The following is a 21,942-nucleotide window of genomic DNA, read 5'->3' as shown; positions in this document are numbered from 1 at the left end:
AGAGCAGTGGGGAAAGGGAACAACGGTGATGTTGTAATGATAGAGACAATAGTGGTTCTGTGTCTGTAAAACAATGCATATGACTGGGCAGCTTGAGCCAAGATTCTTTTGATTTATGCTGTGACCTCCAAACTGTGTGGGCTTCCAAAAAAAAACAAGTGTTACACATAGAGACATGAAACCCCCTTCCCCAAAGTAGGCAGGCAGTGAGAGACAGAGATGAAGTGTGAAGGAAAGGAGAAGGGTGTGGACATGATGGAGTTTAAAGAAGAGATGGATGTTGTGTGTTTGTCTCTCCCTGTGGCCTCTGCTGCCCTAATGGACCCGGTCGCCACAGGCCAATCACAGGCCAATACAGACTTCTCCTGGTTTGACTATATGAAGATTGATAGCTCCCAGCAGACTTCAGATCAACACTACGGATAGTAATGTGTCCCATGTGGCTACATCTCCAGATAGATGTATTTATGTTAAACGGGGCTGACCTCCACCTTTTTCAAGCTTTCACTATACTTGTTAACACTTGAATATGCCTCTGAATCAGCTATAAAGCCATATGTTTTTTCTGCGTTCCAACTTGTGATATCATTCAGAATATTCTCGATAGCAGGGGAAGTAATGACAGAAACAGACAAGTAGGGTCTGTTGTTGATCCTGCCTGACCTGGGATCATGCTGAAGCACCCTGTCTTGGCATCAGCTCCTCTTAATACCAGCACACATGGCACCCATCATTCTTTGTCTCTTGGGTTTTTAGTCTTGCAATCTCTTCTTATTTTTCTTATAACCACAGCTTTTCAACCTAATTTTGATCCCTGCCATTGCTGTCTGAGTCAGTTGCCTCTCTAGAAGCAGAGGAGGATGATGTGAAATAATTACATCAGCAATAACCCTGCAACCCAGAGGGCAGACAGATTCCAAAGAATGTATCATACTGACGATAAAGTTCCTGTTTTTCCTTTTCTCTGCTTATTTACTGTTTGAAACACAAGTTACTTGTTAGTCTGGAGAGTGTATGTGGACAGAGTGTAAGCACGTTTAGTGGCTCAGTAATTGTGACAGGGTTACAATTAAGGGAAGCCCTAACAACGTCACGCTGCCCTCATTATACTGCAATTATGTTCTTGATTGTGAAACAAAGGTACACAACAATGGTTTGATAAGACCTCTTGTTTAATGAGACTTTGCTGTAACTCCTGTGTTCATTCAATTAGTAAACAGGTCCCCCATTCAGGTCTGGGCACCCCAATTTTCATTCTCCCAAAAGCGAAACACACCCCACCCCACAGTGCCCCAAAGCCCCCTCCACCCCCTGCCCTTCTGCTTCCAGCGTCCCACATTGGGTCTTGGCATCCCCCTGAACATTCGGGGACAAATAGACTCCTCCCCCAACTTTCTCGGATCCCCTTCCCCTTCCCCCTCCTACCCCTGCACACACACCCATTTGATTGTGATTGACAGCATCTTTGTTCCATTGTGCGGAGCTGTCGCCTCTGATGAAGACACATATACAGAGCTGAGGCGCTGTGCTCATTGTACACTGCGCAGAAACTACAGGTCTTCAACCAGTTGCACTGTCCTCTGATAATGAGCTCTATGCAGTGGGACAGGGTGACTGTAAGCAGCCCAGACATGGCATGGCAGATCACTATGGGGTGGGACAGGGTGTGTGCAGACTGTACAAACTCTGGCTAAGCGATCCAGGCCAGACTGAAGGCTTCTCCCAGTGTGGACCTGGGGGTCCAGGCCTGATGGGCTGAGGGGGCCAGCTGGAGAGGGAGGCTCAGGGCTGCGCAATGTGTCTGAGGAGGCCGTCATTAGGGCTCACCCCTCCTCAGGGATGGGAACCAGGTCACATTCTCTCACACGGCACAAAGCAGAGTGTGTGCAAGAGGGTTGGGGGTTCAAGGGAGGGGTTTTGATGGGGAGCAGGCCATGACCTCTTTATATCCATCAACAGATCACTAACTTGGCCCACAGACATGTTCATACAAGACACACAAACATGCACACACATACACGTATGCACAAGCACACAAACGCCACATGCACATGAATGTAACCATGCTAATGTGTGCGTGTACGAGCACAGACATGCACCCTCACTACAATGCATCAGGAGATACTCTACTATTTTACCTAAATACAGTCCAGCTGCTGTCACAAGTACATTATTTCTCAGGAGACAACTGAAGAGCGTTATTTTTTATATAACCAACAAGTTAAATTTACTTAATATGAAAAAGTATGATTCATTAGTGTCAGTCCATACTGTTAAGTAAAAAAGTCAACTTGTAAAATTGTGCCCATTGTGAGCTTGAATTTACAGTCACAGTCAAAAGATTCAAATTTTAAATGATAAGGCATTTTCAGTCCCAGGAACACCCAACAAATTCCTTTACTTAATCTTCATCTCCATTTACGCCACAGGTGGTCTGCCAGGGAATATGGTGAAATATTGCCCCCTCCTGGTACCAAATAGGTATGCAGAAAAAGCAAAGCCTTCCAGAGCTTCTGTGTTATTTGTGCATGCACGGTCACAATTTGTAATTGGCATCCTTAAACAAACAAAATTATAGCTTCAAGGGTAAATCAGCGCTTTGTTTATTTCTAAATCAAGATGATAGATTAAAAGTATCTGACTAAGCCCTTCACAAAACTTAAAGACCAAAAAAATTCAGTTCATCAAAAGATTAAAAATGTGATTTAACAGCAGTTATGACCATAAGAACACTATGTTAAGGCAAACATGAAAATAAGGGTACAACACATTTAAGACAGATATATTGTCCAGTCCGTCAAACATGTTTTAACTCTGGAAAGTGCCAGACTGAATCGATATCTATGCTACATGTTATTATTTATCTATCATTTTAAATCTCTGTAACTGAGTTCATTTTTGCTTCAAGCTGTGTAATGGGTCAGGCTATCATGTCATATATGTGTGATCTATTGAAACAATATACCCACCTTTATCATATTTGTTCAGTTCCTCCCATAAAGCAATGGCTATATCATGGCCTTTGCTAATGTGATGTATGCATATATACTGTGCATATTACTGGTATTTCTGTGTTTGTATGTGTAATCTGTGCTTGAGGTCGTCCTGCATACAAGAACGTCTTGAAAAATTTGTGCAACTGTGCATGTTTTCTGGCAAAGCTTATCATGGTACTGTCTTTAAACGGAGCTCCTCTGGTCACCAGTGTTACTGGGTCTACTCTACCCTCCAAAAAACTCAGGAAAGGTAACAGGGAATGGGTGGGGTCAACAAGTGGGAGGGTATGGGCAAAGGTAAGCGACAGTATCGGACACTGTCTTCAGTTAGGTGAGATGGTGCGTCTGCGCAGGCAGCTGCATGTCAGGCACTTTAGGATGCTCATGGTGATATGCATGAGAGGGCCAAAATTGAAGAGTAGGTTGTAGAAGGTGTTGACAGACAGGCCACCAGTCTCATCTGCATACTTTAAGGCCACAATAGGTGTATAGAGGTTGTTGGTCAGATTCCTGAAGCGAGGGCTGCTGGACTCGATAACCTTTTTCGTGCACTGCAGAAGTCAGAAGCAAGATAAAGTTTTGACTTGTAGTTTCGTGTTTGTACCACTGAGTGATCAAAGAAAAAATCCTCAAATGTGCATTGTAAACCTGATCACTTACTTTGGCTATATCATCTGGTGTCTGGCCCAAGGCTTCAAATATGTCTATGGATGATGGCAGATAAACATCTTTAAAGTAACGAACTGTGTCAGCATCTGCTCCTGGATACTCCATTTTGGCCACATCCTGCATCATTTTTGTCTCAAACTCAGTGTGCACTGGGCCAGGCTCGATCATGGATAACCTGAGGGCAGTCAGATGAAGAAAGGCCCTTGGTGAGTGAGCATGTACACTACAAAGTGAAGACAGATGTGAAGGAAGAACAGAGGAAAGAGGCTAATCTACCGGATATTGAACTTCATCAGCTGCACGGCCAAACTCTCACAGAAACCTTCCATGGCAAACTTGGAAGCAGTGTAAACATCATTGAACACCACTCCTAAACCAACAAAACAAGAGAATAAGGTCATCGACAGTGTTTCATATTATCAGATTTCACAACACCTAGCTAGCTTAAGCAGCATTAACACTTGTAGCATATTGAATCAGTAAGAAAGATAAGGCAATACAAGCATCAGACATATAATGTGATACTTTTTGTTAGTGATTAAGATCAGATGCCCTTTCAATTGCTTTGTTTTAACTCTGGCCGTCTGGCATAACTATGAAATATAATGTGATCCAAAAGGGAGTTAAAGTATACTTTTAAAACAAATATCGGTGTGTACTATAAGGGCTTTTACAATTCTGGTCATGAAATGGAAACAGAACAGTCTGAAAAAGGATTTAATTAGTGCGCAAACATGAAGCATTTTAATCAGAGGAAAAAGACACTGGTTTTAAAAGTTACAGGGATGTATGTTAGAAAAGTACAACAGTTCTGGTAGATAATAGGGCAGGAAATTAATACTATTTCATCTGTTAGTATAGACGCTGATCCTTTATTTTTTGATTCTTCGTGTATCTAACTCATTAACCACTGATAAATGAAAGAGGGAACTTTACAAAATGTTAAAGGAAGTGTATCCTCTTGAACTGGGTTACAGATAAAGTTCCATCTAAAAGTTCCATCTATGATGTAAATTTGAAGTTTTCCAAGAATATGAGAATCCTTTCTGTCATTTATTGGTTTGAGTATTTCCACTATTCTCACAAGATGGTGTGTATCCCAGATCTGAAATTCTCTATGATGATGATTATTATTAATAATAATAATTATAATAATACATGTTTTTTTATTAACCCTGCCTTTGCCTTAAATTTCCCCTTTTTCATTCCATTCCAATTAATCTTCCACTCTTTGAAGAATAATAATGTTTTACTATGCGGATTACTATGTGGATATATTTGTTTCCAGGGGTGTTAACACATTTGTATGAATGTACATTGCATTTTTTCTACAAATAAGATGTAATCATTTGTTGTCATCATATAAATTTACATATTCATATATTAAAAGCAGAGCTGAACAACTTGTGATCTTCCCCTACAATGCAATTGTTATTTAATATAAAATTATTTTTTAACGTCCTCATCTTTAGTGTTTTTATACAAAAACAAACAACATGTAATGTGATTTTTGTTTGCACTCATGTTGCAAATACGATATAAAACGTACTGAAGAGAGTGATCATTTTTATGTCAATCTTATCTTGTAAAAAAAAATAAGGAAAGCAAGTTTTTTGTAAGGTACTATAAAAAATAACACTTGAATGATTGCATAAAATTGACGCTGCAAAAAAAGTTTTTAACTGGTATTTTGACACACATTTCAGGGTAAAGGAATATTGCACCTTCTGTGATTTGAAAATATCAGCAGGCCATACTAAGAATAAATCAAAATTTTGATTGACTGCCCAGCCTAATAAAAACACAGCTTATCATTTTGACCAAGATAAATAAAGCCTACTATACACTGGTATTATCAACACATTCCTACTCCTTTAATCAAAGACAACTGATTTTAAATAAAAGGTATTTGGACAAATTTAAGACAATGTACAGATGCATAACACTGGCCAAAACCTTGTATGTCCATTTTTCATTATTATTATTTTTTTTTTTTCATAGATCAGTGCTTTGGTCACCCTTTACATCTGTCAGTGGGTTTGAACAAATTATAAAGCAATATAAATTGTCGAAAAGAAGCTGGCTTTGACCATTCAGTGTTCAAATGAATTGGAAAAATATAGTATTTTTTTCCATTCCCTGAAAAGTGGTGATTTTGGAGATAAGAGTTTTAGACCCGATGCCAGCTGTAAGTTAATTTAATTTTGAAAAGTGATTGGACAGTTAATTATTATTGAGGGGACTGGAATCAGGGGAATTATACTCTTCCTGATCCTGGATAAAAACTCATTATACACCTTGTACTGTTACTTCATATGTCCTAGTGTGTGGAATTTTGAGGAAACACATACAAGACGAATACAGAGACAATTTTCATTCTTTAGAAAAGAGTGATAAGAATTCCCAATAAATCCATACACAGAGAACAGACAACCCCAAGCTTCATTAACCTGAAAAAATTGAAGTTTAAGGGCCTTGTTGACTTTAAAACCATACAGATTATGTACAGAGTAAACACCAAGTGCCAAACAGCACTGTGATTACTGCCCCACTGGTTTTTCACCAGAGACAGTAAATATGATCTCATTTGAACATTTATGTTTAAAAAAACAAGCAGGACTAACATTTCTTTCACTGTATATTAAATTAAGGGGTTAATCTTTGAAACAGCTGTAGTGAATAAGTGAAAACATGTAAAACATTAGGGTGATTCATACTAATTTTCAGAAAACAACATATTCAATATGTATAAATGGCAGAGCAGAGAGTAAATGTGTAACATTATCATAACTGTTGCTCCCTGGACTGGTGTTTATGTTTTAAAAAATAATGCTTTATTGTTTTTGGAGTATCTGATAACAGGGGTAGGACTGGATGAGTTCTTGACTTCATCCTACACCCTTTTTGAACAAAGGACTCTATGGATACGGGGGTTTTCTGTTGTGGTTTTCTTCTTCTTTTTGTGTTCTTTGCTAAGTTGTGATTCTTTTTATCTTTTACTTTATAATTACTATCATTTTTAAGTTGTTCTAAATTAAAACATTTTAACAGGAATTAGTCAGATGTGATTTAGTGTTAGGCAGCTTCTTTTACTCCTCAGTATTCGTCCATCTGCTTGTTTACTTGTTCATTTGTAAACATAAAGCATTTCAGTTTATTCCTAGAAAAAATATTTTCTCTATCAATTTCTAAACTACTTTTGGAATTCTATATTTTAGCAGTTTGTACTTAAAACAATCTACAACTTGAATATTATGTTTCATTGTAAGTATTTTATCTATCCTTTCTTCTATTGATCAGTGATTTCACACTTTATTCTGAACAGTTAAATACCCAAAAATCCTACCTTGAAGCCCCATGACACTGCTCATGACCACGATGTGTCCTGAACGCCTCTTTTTCATGTCAGGCATCACCTCTTTGATCATCCGAACCACTCCGAAGAAGTTGGTCTCAAAAACTTTTTTCATCTCCTCAATACTGATGCTTTCCACAGGACCCAGCATGCCCACACCTGCATTGTTGACTGACAGGACACACACAGTCACGGAGATGACACCTTGCTTGAACAACAAAAACTGCAATCTTTTTCCACCCTTCTTTTTTTGATAAGTGAAACTTGCATCGTTTGTGCTGATCACAAGATGTTCTTACAAACATGTATATCTTCATATATCACAGCAGGAATTACTTGATATAGCCACCAGATGTCAGTGTGTGACAACAACACAGAGGTGTGACCTAACAGCTGTCAGTGTTAAGGGGGCTTTGAGTCTTGAGTAATTAGGTGAAGGGGGACGTAATGCTGGATTAAGTAACATAGAGGCAGGTTTAAAAATAGAACCTTCATCCAGTTCGAAGGATTTTATTTAAGAACTTAAAAGAATTACCTATTTAGGGCTAATAATCCAGTTACAAACTATTGACCCCTGTCAGACCAAACGTAAATACAAATACTGTTTGTATGGAGTGCTTCATTAATGTCAGACTGAATACATTGTTACCTCCGCCAAGGAGGTTATGCGATCGGCAGGGTTTGTTAGTTAGTTTGTTTGTTGGTTTGTTTGTTAGCAACATAACTCAAAAAGTTACTGACAGATTTTGATGAAATTTTCAGGAAATGCCAGAAATGGCATAAGAAAGAAGTGATTAGATTTTGGGAGTGATCCGGATCACCATCTGGGTCCAGGAATCTTTTTAAAGGATTCTGTAATATTGGGAGATAGGGCTAATGGCGGAGGTCTGCGCTCTCCAAGTGCTTTTCTAGTTCACAATGTGCTTGAATGTCTGCTTATCAAAACAACATTTTGCTTTTCTTTTAAGCTTTAGAACAAGAAAAACAGAGGGTCATTGTTGAATAGAGCTTTAGTATTGTGTACAACATACTATCATATTGCATATATTGCAGTAAATGCATATGCATTAAATTGCATTATCATTACATTACAGTATGTTATACAATTGTTTACATATAATTTTAGTGTACAGCTTTATTTCATGCAAGTAAATATAAGCAGGGTTGTTTTTCAAGTTTTGTGGCAGAAGCTAACCAACCACTGGAGGTTCAATGCCCACTCGATCTCCTTCCACCACCGCAGGGGTTGAAAGTAACTACATTTACTCACATTACCGTAATCGAGAAGTTTTTTTGGGTACTTTTTGAAATCAATACTTTCACTTCTACATAAGTACGCTTTAACCAGAGTAACTGTACTTTTACTTGAGTTCAAAATGTATACTTTTTCCACCTCTGTTGAAAACAAAGTAGCACATAACAACAGAATGACTCCATATCACAACCCACAACAGCTGATGACTGCTGGGATTCTTTTCTTATGTTTCATGTGGACTGTTATCTTGATTGTTGCACATGTTTGCTAACCTGTTACGCCAGATGGATTTGTTTCACACATCCATCAATACTGACACTTTTTAAGTGTTACATTTAACTGTATGTGAGTTTGATTAAAACTTTAAATTTTGCTGTGTATTTTATCTTATCTTAGAGGTGGGACTTTACCTGAACAACCTGATTGGAGATCTATTCTGTTGTGGTTCTTGCCAATAAGGAAAGGTCATATTTCACTTTCACAACTCCTCAGTGGCCACCCAGTACTTAAAGTAAACTTTAAATTTAATACTTCTTATTTTTGCTTGCGCAGATTTATAGACCAGTAATTTAACTTTTACGTGAGTGAATTTAAACCAGAGTAACCATACTTTTACTTGAGTACAATAGCCATGTACTTTTTTCACCTCTGCAACTCCGACTCCTAATGTCAACAGCAAAACCATGGAGGAAAACGCTGCAATAGAGTGGCTTCCTTTGATACTTTCAGACTTTGCACTTGGGGTTTTGATATTATGGAATAATTACTGTATGCTGCAGCATTTGGTGGATTGTAAGACTATTACTCCCTCTCATGAGAGTGTGGCATTATTGTCTGTGTTAATCATAAGCTCTTGAGTGGAAAAGTTGAAGGTGTATGAAGCATTTGGTTCATTGTTGGCACACAAGCATCATATATCATTTCAGTAAAACTATAGGTAATATAAGGCAAAAGAAAAACAAAACAGAGGTTAAGTGAGAGATCAATGCAGAGGAGGGGGGCGTCATATGTTTCAGAAATGTCAGACTCACTCAGGATATCAATATGGCGGTCCTTTACATTGTTGATGCACTGTTTGACGGACTCGTCACTGCACACGTCCAGTGGGAGCAACGTCAAGGTCTTGCCATATGCATCTCCTGCTGCCTCCACTAACTTGTCTTTCTTCTTCAGGTCTCTCATTGTTGCAATGACTGAGAGGGAGAGACAGGGAGGTGACAACACAATGTAATGCTACTTTACAAAAACAAAGCTCTATAAATTATAGACATTTTGGTTCTAATTTTTTTAACTTTTACTCAACCAGGCATCTCTCTTTGTTGAGAAACACTCAGCCAGGACATGACACCATTTACAATAAGAGGAAGAAACTAAATGGTTAACTGTGCTGCACTCTTTACTACACTACTGTTACGCAACTTTGAGGGACAAATGAGAGCTGAAAGTGCACTGAGAAGTCCAGATCATCTGAAAAAAACAATCTTAGTGTTTTGGTACATTTTCTATGATTTCCCCTATTCACTGTTTAACAGGAAATTATAAAGAAAACCACAAATAATCCTTTTGATTTTGGATAGTAAAAAGGACACATACTGTAGCTGAACTTTTTTTCCACTGATGTGATAACATGATGAACCATTAAACCTCAGAACTTTGAGGACAGCACTTTTCTAACACATACATAAGCAAGGACACACAGAAAACCACTCAAAGTTGTGTCAGTGACAGCCATGCAGGTCAAAGTTCTTAGCACTGACCATGCCTGTCAGTTTACAGGACACACAATTGATTTCCTGTGAACTTTGAACACTGTGCAAAATTAACCTACATACAGCTCAGGAATTTATCACACTCTGTGACAGCAGCTATCAGCATAGTGTTGACTGCCCCTCTATGGCTTGTTCCATTGTGTGCTGTTTTCCTGATTGATGTTATCTAGCAGAGAAAGGAAAAACAGTGCTGTTGCACAATGGCATTCAGTGGAAGTAAACAGCTTCTCATTTATACATTCACCTACATCTACCTGTCATCCTTGACACAGAAACAAAAACACTGCGTTACATGGAAAATAGGTTTTCCTGTGCAATGTGATGTTTCTGATCTAATTGAATGAGCAGTAATGTTTTAGAAATATCTTCAGCAGTTTCCAGCAGCTTGCTTTTGCAAATAGGAAAATGTGCAAAATGCATTAGTGATGTCTCAAGAAGTGTAATTAAACCTAATCTTCTGATTAGAGATCTGTGTGTCCACAAAGCCAAAGTGAGATTTATGCATTGGTAGGGAAGTGAACAAAAGATCCATTGTTCTCCTGGCTCCTACAGGAATAACTCTTGGGCCGCTTAAACATTCTTGAATGAATCACATTCAAGAATGGGGGTGTTTTTGGGGGGTTTCTCCAAGTTCAGTGCATACTGCTGCACCTAATTATTTCTTCATGTACAATGCAGAATTTAATCTCACTTGGATTTTCTAGAGATTTATGGAAAAGAACAGATCAGCTTAATTGCTCAGAGTGGCCTGATTGACCAACAGGTCACATTGAGGGGAGGGGGGAATCTGCTAAAGCCAGTATTGGGGGGGGGGCTTATAATTATGATTGCTTTTCACTCATCTATTTGATGGTAATAAACCCATCAGGTTCTGGCAACCTCCAAAGAAATAGTCAGCTGATAAATGTTATCTTCCTTAGTTAACTAAAACAGTATCTAACTTGCGTGCAGTGGTTTCAGAATTGATTAACAACATAAATCACTTACCATACCTCAATTAGAGAATGCACAAGCTGATCATGGTTACAAGTTAACTCTCACTGCAGGTCTACAGCCAATTATGTAATTCTGCATTAAGTCACACAGGAACTTAGAGCTCTTGACGGCAAGCTCCTACCAGCAGGGTGGTGGTGAAACGGTGGACTAATGTAATTCTGTCTGAGGCTCCATGACATGCTTTTGGATGTCCAAGTCCTACAATGACATTAATGATGGCTGGGAAGCAGGAGAGGAGACGCACAGACCAACAATGTCAAAGTGGGACACCCTAACTCCACTGTGCACCAATGAAGACTTCAAACAAGGCCCTTGCTTTAGAGTGAACCCTCGCTTGTACAGGTCTCAAACTTTGTCCCCCTTTCAACACTCGCCCCAGTGAGGGGACTATAGGCACATTAGACACGGCACTAAACCGGAGCAGGCGGTCTACAATTCACAGCGATAAAAGGGGGCTTTGTGTAGAAGAAGTCACTTGAAAGAGAACTGACAAGTCTCCTTTTATGATTCCGCCTGGCAAGCGACATCCTTGCACAGCCCTACCCTGGAAACAGCGCTTTCAGATGATAATAGTTCAACCAAAGGGGCGACTGAATCCCAGTTCTTACAAAGGGATATGGATCCGATATCACCAGGGTTAGTAGTCTCAATGGGCACTACTCTAAGTCGCTTACACTGGTGAAACACGGAGTGAGTTGCGCATAAAACTCAACCGAACTTTGTGCGTAAAGCAGACTGTGTGCAATCGACGAGCTTTGCAGCGAAAGTAAACACGGAATAGGTTTTCGAGAGACCCACAACATTACAGGCTTGCAACTAAGAGGTCCGATCAAGGAAAGAATGTAGAAGAAAGCGCATTTACCATGGTAACGCTTCTTTTCATCTTTGGCCAGCATGACGGCGATTCGTAACCCGATGCCGGAGGAGCAGCCGGTGATCAGCACAACTTTCTGCCCGCTGTCTGCCATGATTTCTCCGGGTACTTGCTGTGTTTTTCAGCGGTCCTCTACTCTGGATGGTTGCTGCCGTGAGAGCTACCGATCACCGGACTTTAAAGAACTAAAGCGGATCATGCAGCCACTGCAGCCATGTGAGCGTCTAATTCAGTCACATGTTCGACAAAATCAGCAACCAAAAAAAGACGTGGCATCCAAACACCGCTCGCTGACAAGATTATATACTTCATGGGCACCGCCTGCCCTGAAAAAGAACTTAATTCCTTTAAAATGTGTTTGCTCGTGCATGCGCACACGTGCGTGTGGTAGAGGGGGCAGTGCTTACTCGGTTTCTGGGTTGGTGACCCTGACAAATAACAAACGAGCTGTTGTAATCATACTGAGACCTTTAATGACATAACGATTAGCTCATACATACATAGTTATTTACGTGGTTCTATTTTACAATAATATTTCATATTTTCAGAGATAAAATAAATGTTTTGCCTTGATATCTTCCTTTATTTCATCATGAAAACCATGCAAAACTATGTTTGATTAAATTCAAGGATTGGATTATCATTTTAAACTTTACAAAAACGACATAAGAAGTACCAAAGCTATCATGACAATTGGCACTTTTATTATTATTATTATTATTGTTGGTGTTCTTGTTATATGGTTATTATTATTATTATTATTATTATTATTATTATTATTATTATTATTATACCCACATAGAAAAGCCCAATTAACTTGTATTTCAGACGGTAGTTGATCTTTAAATCAGACACACAAACAAGACCACAACAGATCCCAGTCCCACCTTCACTTTGAAGAGTACCGTCTACTGTACGGTGACTTTATATGCTGCATTGTACTGCCATCTGCTGGTAAGAGAAAGAGCAACACATTTATTCAGTGCAATTAAGCTTATTCAATGTGCCATATCTCAACAAAAACAATTACAAAACTAATTACCCACATTTATTCACTCATTTCAAACCATGAGAGGGTTTAAGGTTTTCAGATTATTCTTAATTATCAGAAAGGATGACGACAGAGGACCTTGCTCTTGACAGATATGTAATGGGTCAAAGTTCCTGCAAGATAAAATGTCAAAAACAAACTCACCTCTTTTTCTTTGATAACAGAGCTGAGAGCAAGAGTCACAGTCTGCCATGTTTGGGCCTGTTTCTTTATGTGATGCTATCAAATTAAAGTTGTGAAAGTTCTGGAAAAGAGCTGTAAATGTGACCAACAATTTTCTCAGATAGCACAAATGAGTGTTACTTTAAAGTTGTTACTTTAAACTTGATATATATCCTTTTTATTCCCAACCAGGCAGTGTTGATTTCATTTAAAAATGTTCATCAACACCATTTTTTAAATAAGAAAGACTAGACTAATACTAGCCAAAAATGGCACTTTATTGACTAAAACTGACTAAAAGTAAGTTTAGATTTTGTCAAGATGACTAAAAAGGGACTAAAATGTAGCTTAATCCATGATATTTCTCCCCTGTGGTTAAATCTGTCAAAATTAAATGCATCTGTAGTTATTCAGCCTTATACAGTAGCTGTAGAAAGCAGGGACCCCAGGTTTGGCAGGGTGCATAATACACACTACCATGATTTGGTACCAGATTCAGGCAACAGAATTAATGCTTGGAATAAAAGTAAAGACTAAAATGTTTTGAGTTTTCGTTGACTATAACTAGACTAAAACTATAAAGCAGGGGTCATCACCTCCATTTGCACATGGGCCAAATTTTTCTTAACAGATGCGGTGGGGGCTGGACATTGAAATTAACTATAATAACACCAATATTTTGGTCTGATTAACATTATCTTGTAAAATATTAAGTCCATTGTTTCCACCAATCACCTTTTCAGAATGACCTTTTTAATAACCAATAAAACCGTATTTCTGTTCAAATTTAAGGAGTTGACATGAAAAAGTCTTTATTGTTCTACATTATAAGTAAGTTAAATCCATTTTTTGTTGCTTTGATAAGAGTGGTGGTTATTCAGGTTGGATATAAAATATGGTTATCATAGCTTAACTTTACAATAGACCACGATTTTCTTGAATTTCATGGCCCCCCATCTGGCTGGGCCCCAGAACACCCCCCCCCCCCATCCCTCCTTATGGACGGCCATGTTCCCAACTCACAAAATTTAACCCATTTATTCCACTCTTGAAACTAAAAGAGTCAGGTTTTTAGTTGTTTTCTGGTTTTAAGCATTTATACCACTTAAAGAAATTACAACTAGCCAGTTCTGTTGCTTTATTTCACCTCCTTGTTAACCTCTTTGACCTCAGTCCAGTTTTAAATCTTTACATAGTGAAAAGCATAAAGGCCACTAAGGGACGAGACAACTGAGTAGGTTCAAGATGAGAACACACACACTCGAGGTAATTTTTTTTGTTTGTTCTCTCCTTTGAGGGCGTGCTAAGGTTACGTATGGGCAGACATTTATGGTCAAGTGCATCCATTACTTCCATCATAGCAGTGAAGAGGTTCACCCAAAGGGAAAGCATGCAGCCAGTAACCAGCAGGATGATTGTGTGACACGTTCAGCTTTAGTGTGGAAAAAAAATCAACCTGTGATGCATAAACTCTACAATTCAATATACATAATGATTTTTTCATTCACCTTTAATCATGACTGCTGGTAATAAACTGTCTATTATATTGGCAACAGTGAGCAGACTGTCAGCTTAGAGTTCAAGCCTAATTTCCTCCTGCCATCTCACAGTGCTGATCTCTGCTTATTCAGAACATCCTTAAGCTATAACCCATTTCTTATTGGAAAGCAGAAGTTTACAAGGAGATTATATGGTACAAATACAATTTGCCTGGTGAGAAAGAGAAGCGCTACATCTGAGCAGTAACAATTCTCTCAGTCTTGACAACATTTGAGACTCAAGATATTTTCCTCATGAGCCATAGCAACCGTTTCAATATCCCCAAACCTTAAGCAAAAAAAAAAAAATGTATATAAAAATATGTATTTCATAAACTGTATGCTATCAATGTGCACACTAATAAGTGGTGGCGGAAAAATGTTGCCTTTTGGAATTTTATTGCAGAACAGCAGGAGGCGGCCTGAGTAAATGTCATGGTCAGGGATGGGCAGAGGATGAAAATGATCATGAACTTTTGACCCAGAAATGCCCAACAGCATGGGCCCACTTTTAAAGAAAAAAGTTGCAGTGTGTAGCCATTCTCTGGCTATTCATGGCTTTGAAATTAGTTTAACCTCACACAACCAGTTTAACTGGACATCGATTATGACATAACATAAGGAAAAGAGAAACTAGTCCTAAAAGTCTATATCAAGGCCCAGCTTAAAGCTAGAAACATAAAGCCTTTTGACTTGTATACTACTAGACTGTACACCTCAGCCATGGTGATCAATCTGTTAACTCAGTTTTACACCAGAAATGCTGTCACACACCTGTCAAAACCATACATCCTTGTGATACTATTTGACTTAATGGACATAGAGGAAAATATTTCACTGTCACTTGCTCAGCCCTAAAGGATCCAGAGCATAAGTCAGAGTAGTAAGGCCAGGACCATTAGTGGCATGCTTTCCCTTGTTCCTGCAGAGGTGGGGGCAGGTGTGGGTGGAGACAAGGAGGAGCGATGGATAGCCAGTGATGTCTTACGGCCTTCAAGCTATTGCTGCAGAATTTCAGAAGATTGGGGCCCTTAGACACAAGGAAGAGTGAGGAAAGTGACAACAAGGAGGGGAATATACAAGCCTGCACATGCTCCTCAATACACCACGTGCTTTCCCTGCTTTTAAAGTGTTGTTTTAACCCCCCTTACCCCCACATACACACATTTTTCACTGCAAACTTTCCTCTACTCACTTCTTTTGCTCAACAGTCACTACCTTGTTCTGGGCCTAAATCATTCTTAAAGCCTTTATAAAAGTCTTTCTCAGTGATAAGATTTATCAAATGTTACCTTCTTTTGTGGCTCGATAACTGTCAGTGAGCTGACTTTAGGGATACATGAGCTGATGCTCCTGGATCTTTCACTGCTTTTCCTTCTGACTTATTTGAGACAGTGTCTGATTTGACCCATCATACTCAAAGCTGGGCTGTGTGATTAAGTAGATAGGCTGTTTTAATAATCCGTGCACATGGCTTTTTTAATTATCAAAATAGTCCCTCTTTTTCCTTGTTATGGAGAACTTCTGTAAATATTTCTCATCAAGCTTCAAGTTCATCAGACTAACTGTCCCCTTGTCTTCGGGTCTCTATGCACTGGATAATAGGCAGTCTCTGGCTGATGCTACTGGAAGCAAGGAGGACTCTGGCTTTGTGAAAGGGCCTGCAGGACTGGAATGTTTGCCACAGGTCAGGAGTGGCGCTTTCTGCTCTTTTGTGTGCAGTCTGCAGAGGAGGTGTGGAATGCAAACTTCATGAGAATAAAAGGGATGAAGGGAAAGAGTAGCTGGGGGTCGGTGGGTGGGAGAGAGACTTAAAAACAGAGAAAGAATGGGTGCATGGACTCAGAAAGGAGTGAGATGGGAAAGTGTTTTAGGGTCTGGGGCAGAGAGAACACTGTTAATTGAGGGAAAGTGGTTCAAGAGTTGCCCATGAGTTGCATGAGTTAAAACTGTTGCTGCAGCTGCAGACCACACACAATGAAAACTGCTGTGATAGTGCTTAGGGGGCAGTAAAGCACAATTCACATCATAATGTTCTAAGAAACATTAATAGATCTCCGTCATTCATACGTTCTGAGTCACATGGCTGTTGAAAAGCATCATTCTTTTGGTTAATTGTGGACTGAGGACACTTAGAGGAAGTTGAATGAGAACCATAAAAATAACTCATTAGGACAACATTAGATGTACAGTGGACAAAATAAACACTTTGATGGCAGTTTTGTCTAATATTTGGGAAAGTACTTAGTGGATTCCAAGGAGAGTTGTCCACTTAGTCTCTGTGGTGCCTCAATGAAGAGGTCATTAGACATAATCATCTTATTATACTTCAAATATTCCCATGAATCTACAGAGCATTCAGAAAGTATTTTGACCTACTTCACTTTTTCAGTTCCTTATGTAGCAGCCTGGTGCTACCGCCAAAAAATATTTTATTCTCATTAATCTACACTTAATACTAAATCATGACACAGTGAAAACAGAATTTATTCTTTATTTGTATATTTTAATGTATTTTAACAAAAAACTGAAATATTACATTGACATTAGTATTCAGAGCCTTTGCTAAACACTTGAAATTTAGCACAAGTGCCTTCATTTCTCTTGATCTTTGGGGAGATGTTTTTACTTGATTGGAAAAGCACACACCTCTCTATAGAAGGCCTCACTGCTGACATATCAAAGCAAAAACCAAGCCAAACTGCCTGCAAAGCTCAGAGACAGGATAATTGCGAGATCTGGGGAAGGCTATCAAAAATTCTGCTGCACTGAAGAGCACAGTGGCCTCGATAATTCTCAAATAGAAGACACTTGACACAACCAGGACTCATCTGAGCTGGTCGCCTGGCCAAACTGAGCAATCAGTGGAGAAGGGTCGTAGTAAGAGAGATGACCAAGAACTCAAAAGTCACTCTATCAGTGGAGGGTTGCAGTGATGGCTGTCCTTCTTGAACTTTGTCCCATCTCCACACAGGATCTCTGGATCTCTGAACCTTCAGTGCAGCACATTGTTTTGTAGCCTTCCCTAGATCTGTGCCTTACAACAATCCTGTCTCTGAGCTCTGCAGGCAGCTCCTTTGACCTCGTGGCCTCGTTTTTACTCTGGTATGTATTGTCAGCTGTGGGGCCTTCTATAGAGAGATGTGTGCCTTTCCAAATTATGTCCAATCAATTGAATTTACCACCGGTGGACTCTAATCAAGGTGTAGAAACATCTCAACAATGATCAAGAGAAATGGGAGGCACCTGAGCTAAAACTCAAGTGTTTTGCAAATGCTCTGAATACTTATGTCAATGTGATATTTTATTTTTTATTTTCAATAAATTTACAAATTGTTGGTGTTATTTGAAACCACAGAATCAGCATTTAGTTCTTCATGATAAGAAGTTTATAGTATTAAAATGATTTGAATTATTTTTGTTGAAGTGTCCTTTCAAAGTGCTGATGAACTTTAGCATTAAGATCAAAATGCAATCATGGGATTGTAGCCCAGTAAAGGGATTGTGGTGGGGGGGTTGTTCACAGGCAGGGAAGGTTGAGTGGTTCCTGGCTGAGTTTATTTAGTCTATTTGTTTGAGCAGTTAATTTAACAGACAGGGTCCTTAGATGTTAATTAACTCAGTCTGCTGTCATCTCTAAGTATTATAATTATCACCAGACTGACAGATCCCGTCACTGGCTCAGTGCAAAAGAGGAAATTTCCACATTTCTCGTGGTCACATCCCTGGTTTGGCTCTGAGTTCCCTGAGTTCAGCAACTGACTGTGTGGAGTAATATGTCTGAAACCAAAACTTGGCACCCAGACTCCCCTTGGCTACAGGTCTGATGGAGTTCTAGCTTTTTTGGCATGGCTCATATATAGCTATTTTCACATCAAAATACCACAAGTGATTGGTTAAGGTATGAGCAGTGGTGATGAAATACTAAGCAGAAAAAGAATCCTGTTTGATTTTCTCGTTGTACTACAGGGATTTTAACCCAGAATACCTGACACTGAGGGGTGATCTTTATCACTTGGTGAAAGCTCTTATGTAAGAACACATGCTCTGTGATATATGGAGATGCTATCATCAGCAGTCAGTGGGTGGTACAATCGCCCTTCTCTCGAGATGCTTCCACAGTTCAGGGACTACACAAACCTCTGCAAGATTAACCTACATAGTCCCCATGAGCGATGTGTGCAGTTGTTCTTTTGCTGTATTTTCTTCCTGCAGTTCCTACAGTTTAGGGATGTTAGATTTATTTTTATTCGTAAATCACTGCTAAAACCCACAATCCTGTATGAAAGTCTTCCCTTTTCCTGGGAACTAAAACAAGATAGCTTTACTTTCACTGGACATGTAATGCATACAGCTGTGTTTTTTAATCTCTTCATATGTGTAGAAAAAAATCAAGTTACATAAGCACAAACATCTTTCAAACTGCTGTGTACTGGAATAACAGAGAAAAAAAAACAATGTTTTTCCACATAATATACCAACTTAATGGACTCAAAAGCCACAACCCATTAGCAAATGATGGTGTAAATGCTGAGATGATTTGTTAGGTGGTTATATCATGATGACTGCTAAGAAGAAAGTGTATTTCCCCCTTTAAATATTTATGAATCAAATTTTGGCACACAGACAGAGTCAGTGTCCTCTCTCTTGAGACTTCATGTGCATATTTTTGTCAGTCAGGTTGCCTGTTGTCCTGTTCTGGCATGTTCCTCAACATAAGCAGCAGTCTGGAGGCAGTCTCGATTGAAAGTCTGTTTTAGAATTACTGATCTGAAATCAGCCCAATCCTCTTGAGAATCACTTAAGTTTTATGATGTCTCACAAGAATTATGTGAGTCGGACTACTTCACATTTCTATTAAGCCTCTCAGTGGCTAAAATAAATGCTCAACATGATTTATCAGCCTAGAATGACCTGCAGAGGGGGAGAGATTCTACTTGTTTGTAACAGGAGTCTAGGATAAATTTAAGCTCCAACTCTCCCATTCTTATTTTAAGAATTAAAGAACTGAACAGATGCAATACTGAACCAAAAACGAGGAGATGTAAAGAGATGTACAGAAACACCCCTTAATATTTCTTTTCATATCCAGAAACTTTAATAGATTCATCTCCTGCCAAACTTCATCCATCATTTCTCCATGAACACATGTCCAAACACATAAGGAGTATAATTTAGTATCTTTGCTGTTCAGCATGATTTGCATTAGCAGTGTTGGTTTCTTTGGTTCTGATCCAAAGATGAAGAGATCATTAGTATAAGTTGGCTCTATTCTCTCTTTTGAACAGTTTATTTGTTTATATCAGCTTGAAAAGGATCACCTTCTAACCTTACATTAATCACTACCAGTGGGATTTATGAAACCATCTGAGTTAATGAAACATGACAAACTACTGGCATGAGTCAATTGGATTGACTTTGATTTTAATCTGAATTTTCCTGTGCATTACAGTCCCGTCATGTGTAATAGCATAAATATATGTGATGGATCCCAGCCAGGCTTATACTTGTTTCCTGCTGGCCATGTAAAAAGAACAAACTCTGGGTTAATATATGTGTGCGTTTTTAAGGATAATTATGTGTAAGTTGTTCAGGTCAAGTAGCTGGACAAAGGTACACAGCACGTGCTGTGGAAATATTTCACACCCAAAGCTCAGACTACCCACTGGACTCTTAGTAACTATCTGCTAAAAGCTGCAAGGAATGCAGCCCTGAGTCAGGCCTGCTAAGCTGGTGCAGAGGAGGGAGATGTGGGAGGTCAGGGCGTCCGCTGTTTACCTTGCAGATCAGCCTCCATCTGTGCACGCATCTCTGGGCTTCTGCCAAACCCCTGCTATCTCATTTTCATCTTTTTTATCAATGTTCTTTCAGATAGCTTTCCCACTTGTTCCACTTATTGCTTTTTAGGCTTAGGAAAAGTTCCCTTTATTTTTGTATGCAAATGATATCACTTGTTTGAAATATTTAAAGTTTTTTTCATGTTGCTCAACTAAACTAAGACTTTTCTTATGTCCCACAATGAAGCATTTACATGTTTTATATTAGCATCATCAATGCCTGTGGTTAACGATCTTTAATAACTTTGGAGGAGGGCTGGTTAGGAGTAATGTGGAACAGACTCCTAGGATAAAAAAATACCTGAATTTTCAAAATAGAATAGATGATGTTAGACAAGACATGTTGGATTCTGAATGTTCTCTCTTTCCTTCACTCTAACTTTACATGGGCCTGTTATAACTGGGACTCTGGAACTGTTATCGTTTGTATTTTTCAATTAGACAAGGTCTTCACAAGTCTTATCTCAGAGCATGCCTCGACTGAATACAGCAGTGTTCCTAGAATTAATTAGACTTCTGGCAGGACTGTATTCAGTCTGCACAGGTAATAGACACTGTGCAGGCTTAAGTTTTGGCAGAAGATTTGTAAGGGATTTTTTTCAGCAGCATAAAGAAGTAGGTGACTTGTCACAGCGGATTATTTTTGTTCCTTCCCGTCAAAAACTTTTAATGTTTTTTCTCATGTAGACTCAGTTCATATCATGAGATAGCTGGTGTGCACTAATACATATTCTTGTTTTGAGTGATGTTTTCATCCAGGTGTGCCTGCCCCTGAACTAGTAGTCGTTGACCTTTGACTTCAGGTGATTCAGCCTGCAGTCTCAAAGTGGTCAAGCTTCAGCCTGAACAAAAACACTGCAGCATTGCTGGGCTGACATTAGACTGATGGGAGAGATAACCTGCTAATACCTTACTCTATGAACTGTCCGGAGGTGCTGTAATGATGAGGAGCATTTACCAAGTGCTATGTGTAAGTTCAAAGCTTGTATGCACCCTCCGGCATCAAAGGATTTAAACCTCTGATCTTCACTGTCTGCTGACACTGGATATGGGGATCAAATAACAACAGTTAGGTGCAGAGATGTATTTGTCTAATCAATGGTAATACTGTCATGAAGTCTCTTTGTGCTTGTAGGTTTACTTCTGTCTACATGCAGGTGTGCCTTTGGTTAGAGTTTCTGGGCTTAAATTGCACACAATAAGGAAACTGCAGGTTAGCAGGTAACACCATGTTGCTGTAAATCAATTTTGTAGGTGGTGACCCTCCAGTGAAAAGAGACCTAACAAATTATCCCATGTAATAAAAGTAATTTATGAAGGATGGTGTTGTACAGGCGCCCAGGACAGCGTCCTATGGGAGGGAAGAGGCAGAGGAGGAGGAGAACAGAGGGGAGGGAGTGAGGGTGAGAGGGAGAAATTGAATGAGAAGGACAGAGCGAA

General features: G+C 39.2%; 1 protein-coding gene across 1 annotated transcript; it reads right to left on the bottom strand.

Annotated features, from left to right (window-relative positions):
• Positions 1-2,189: 2,189 nt before the first annotated feature.
• Positions 2,190-12,363, bottom strand: rdh8a (retinol dehydrogenase 8a). Its single transcript, XM_041816898.1, has 6 exons — positions 11,903-12,363; positions 9,307-9,468; positions 7,012-7,191; positions 3,942-4,035; positions 3,657-3,840; positions 2,190-3,547 (listed from the first exon to the last, which is right to left on the bottom strand). Exons 1-6 carry the CDS (start codon positions 12,006-12,008, stop codon positions 3,320-3,322), a joined length of 954 nt encoding a protein of 317 aa, XP_041672832.1. The 5' UTR covers positions 12,009-12,363; the 3' UTR covers positions 2,190-3,319.
• Positions 12,364-21,942: the final 9,579 nt, after the last annotated feature.

This window comes from Cheilinus undulatus, linkage group 21, assembly GCF_018320785.1.
Source record: "Cheilinus undulatus linkage group 21, ASM1832078v1, whole genome shotgun sequence".
Classification (NCBI taxonomy): domain Eukaryota; kingdom Metazoa; phylum Chordata; class Actinopteri; order Labriformes; family Labridae; genus Cheilinus; species Cheilinus undulatus.
This window is presented reverse-complemented; position numbering and strand designations above follow the sequence as displayed.

What these genes read in the sequence shown, in the direction of transcription:
- rdh8a (XM_041816898.1), bottom strand. Translation starts at nt 12,008, where the DNA reads ATGGCAGACAGCGGGCAGAAAGTTGTGCTGATCACCGGCTGCTCCTCC. An exon ending in CAGTGTCATGGGGCTTCAAG is followed by an intron (nt 4,036 to 7,011) that starts GTAGGATTTTTG and finishes TTGTTGGTTTAG; the next exon opens with GAGTGGTGTTCAATGATGTT. An exon ending in CACCAGATGATATAGCCAAA is followed by an intron (nt 3,548 to 3,656) that starts GTAAGTGATCAG and finishes TGACTTCTGCAG; the next exon opens with TGCACGAAAAAGGTTATCGA.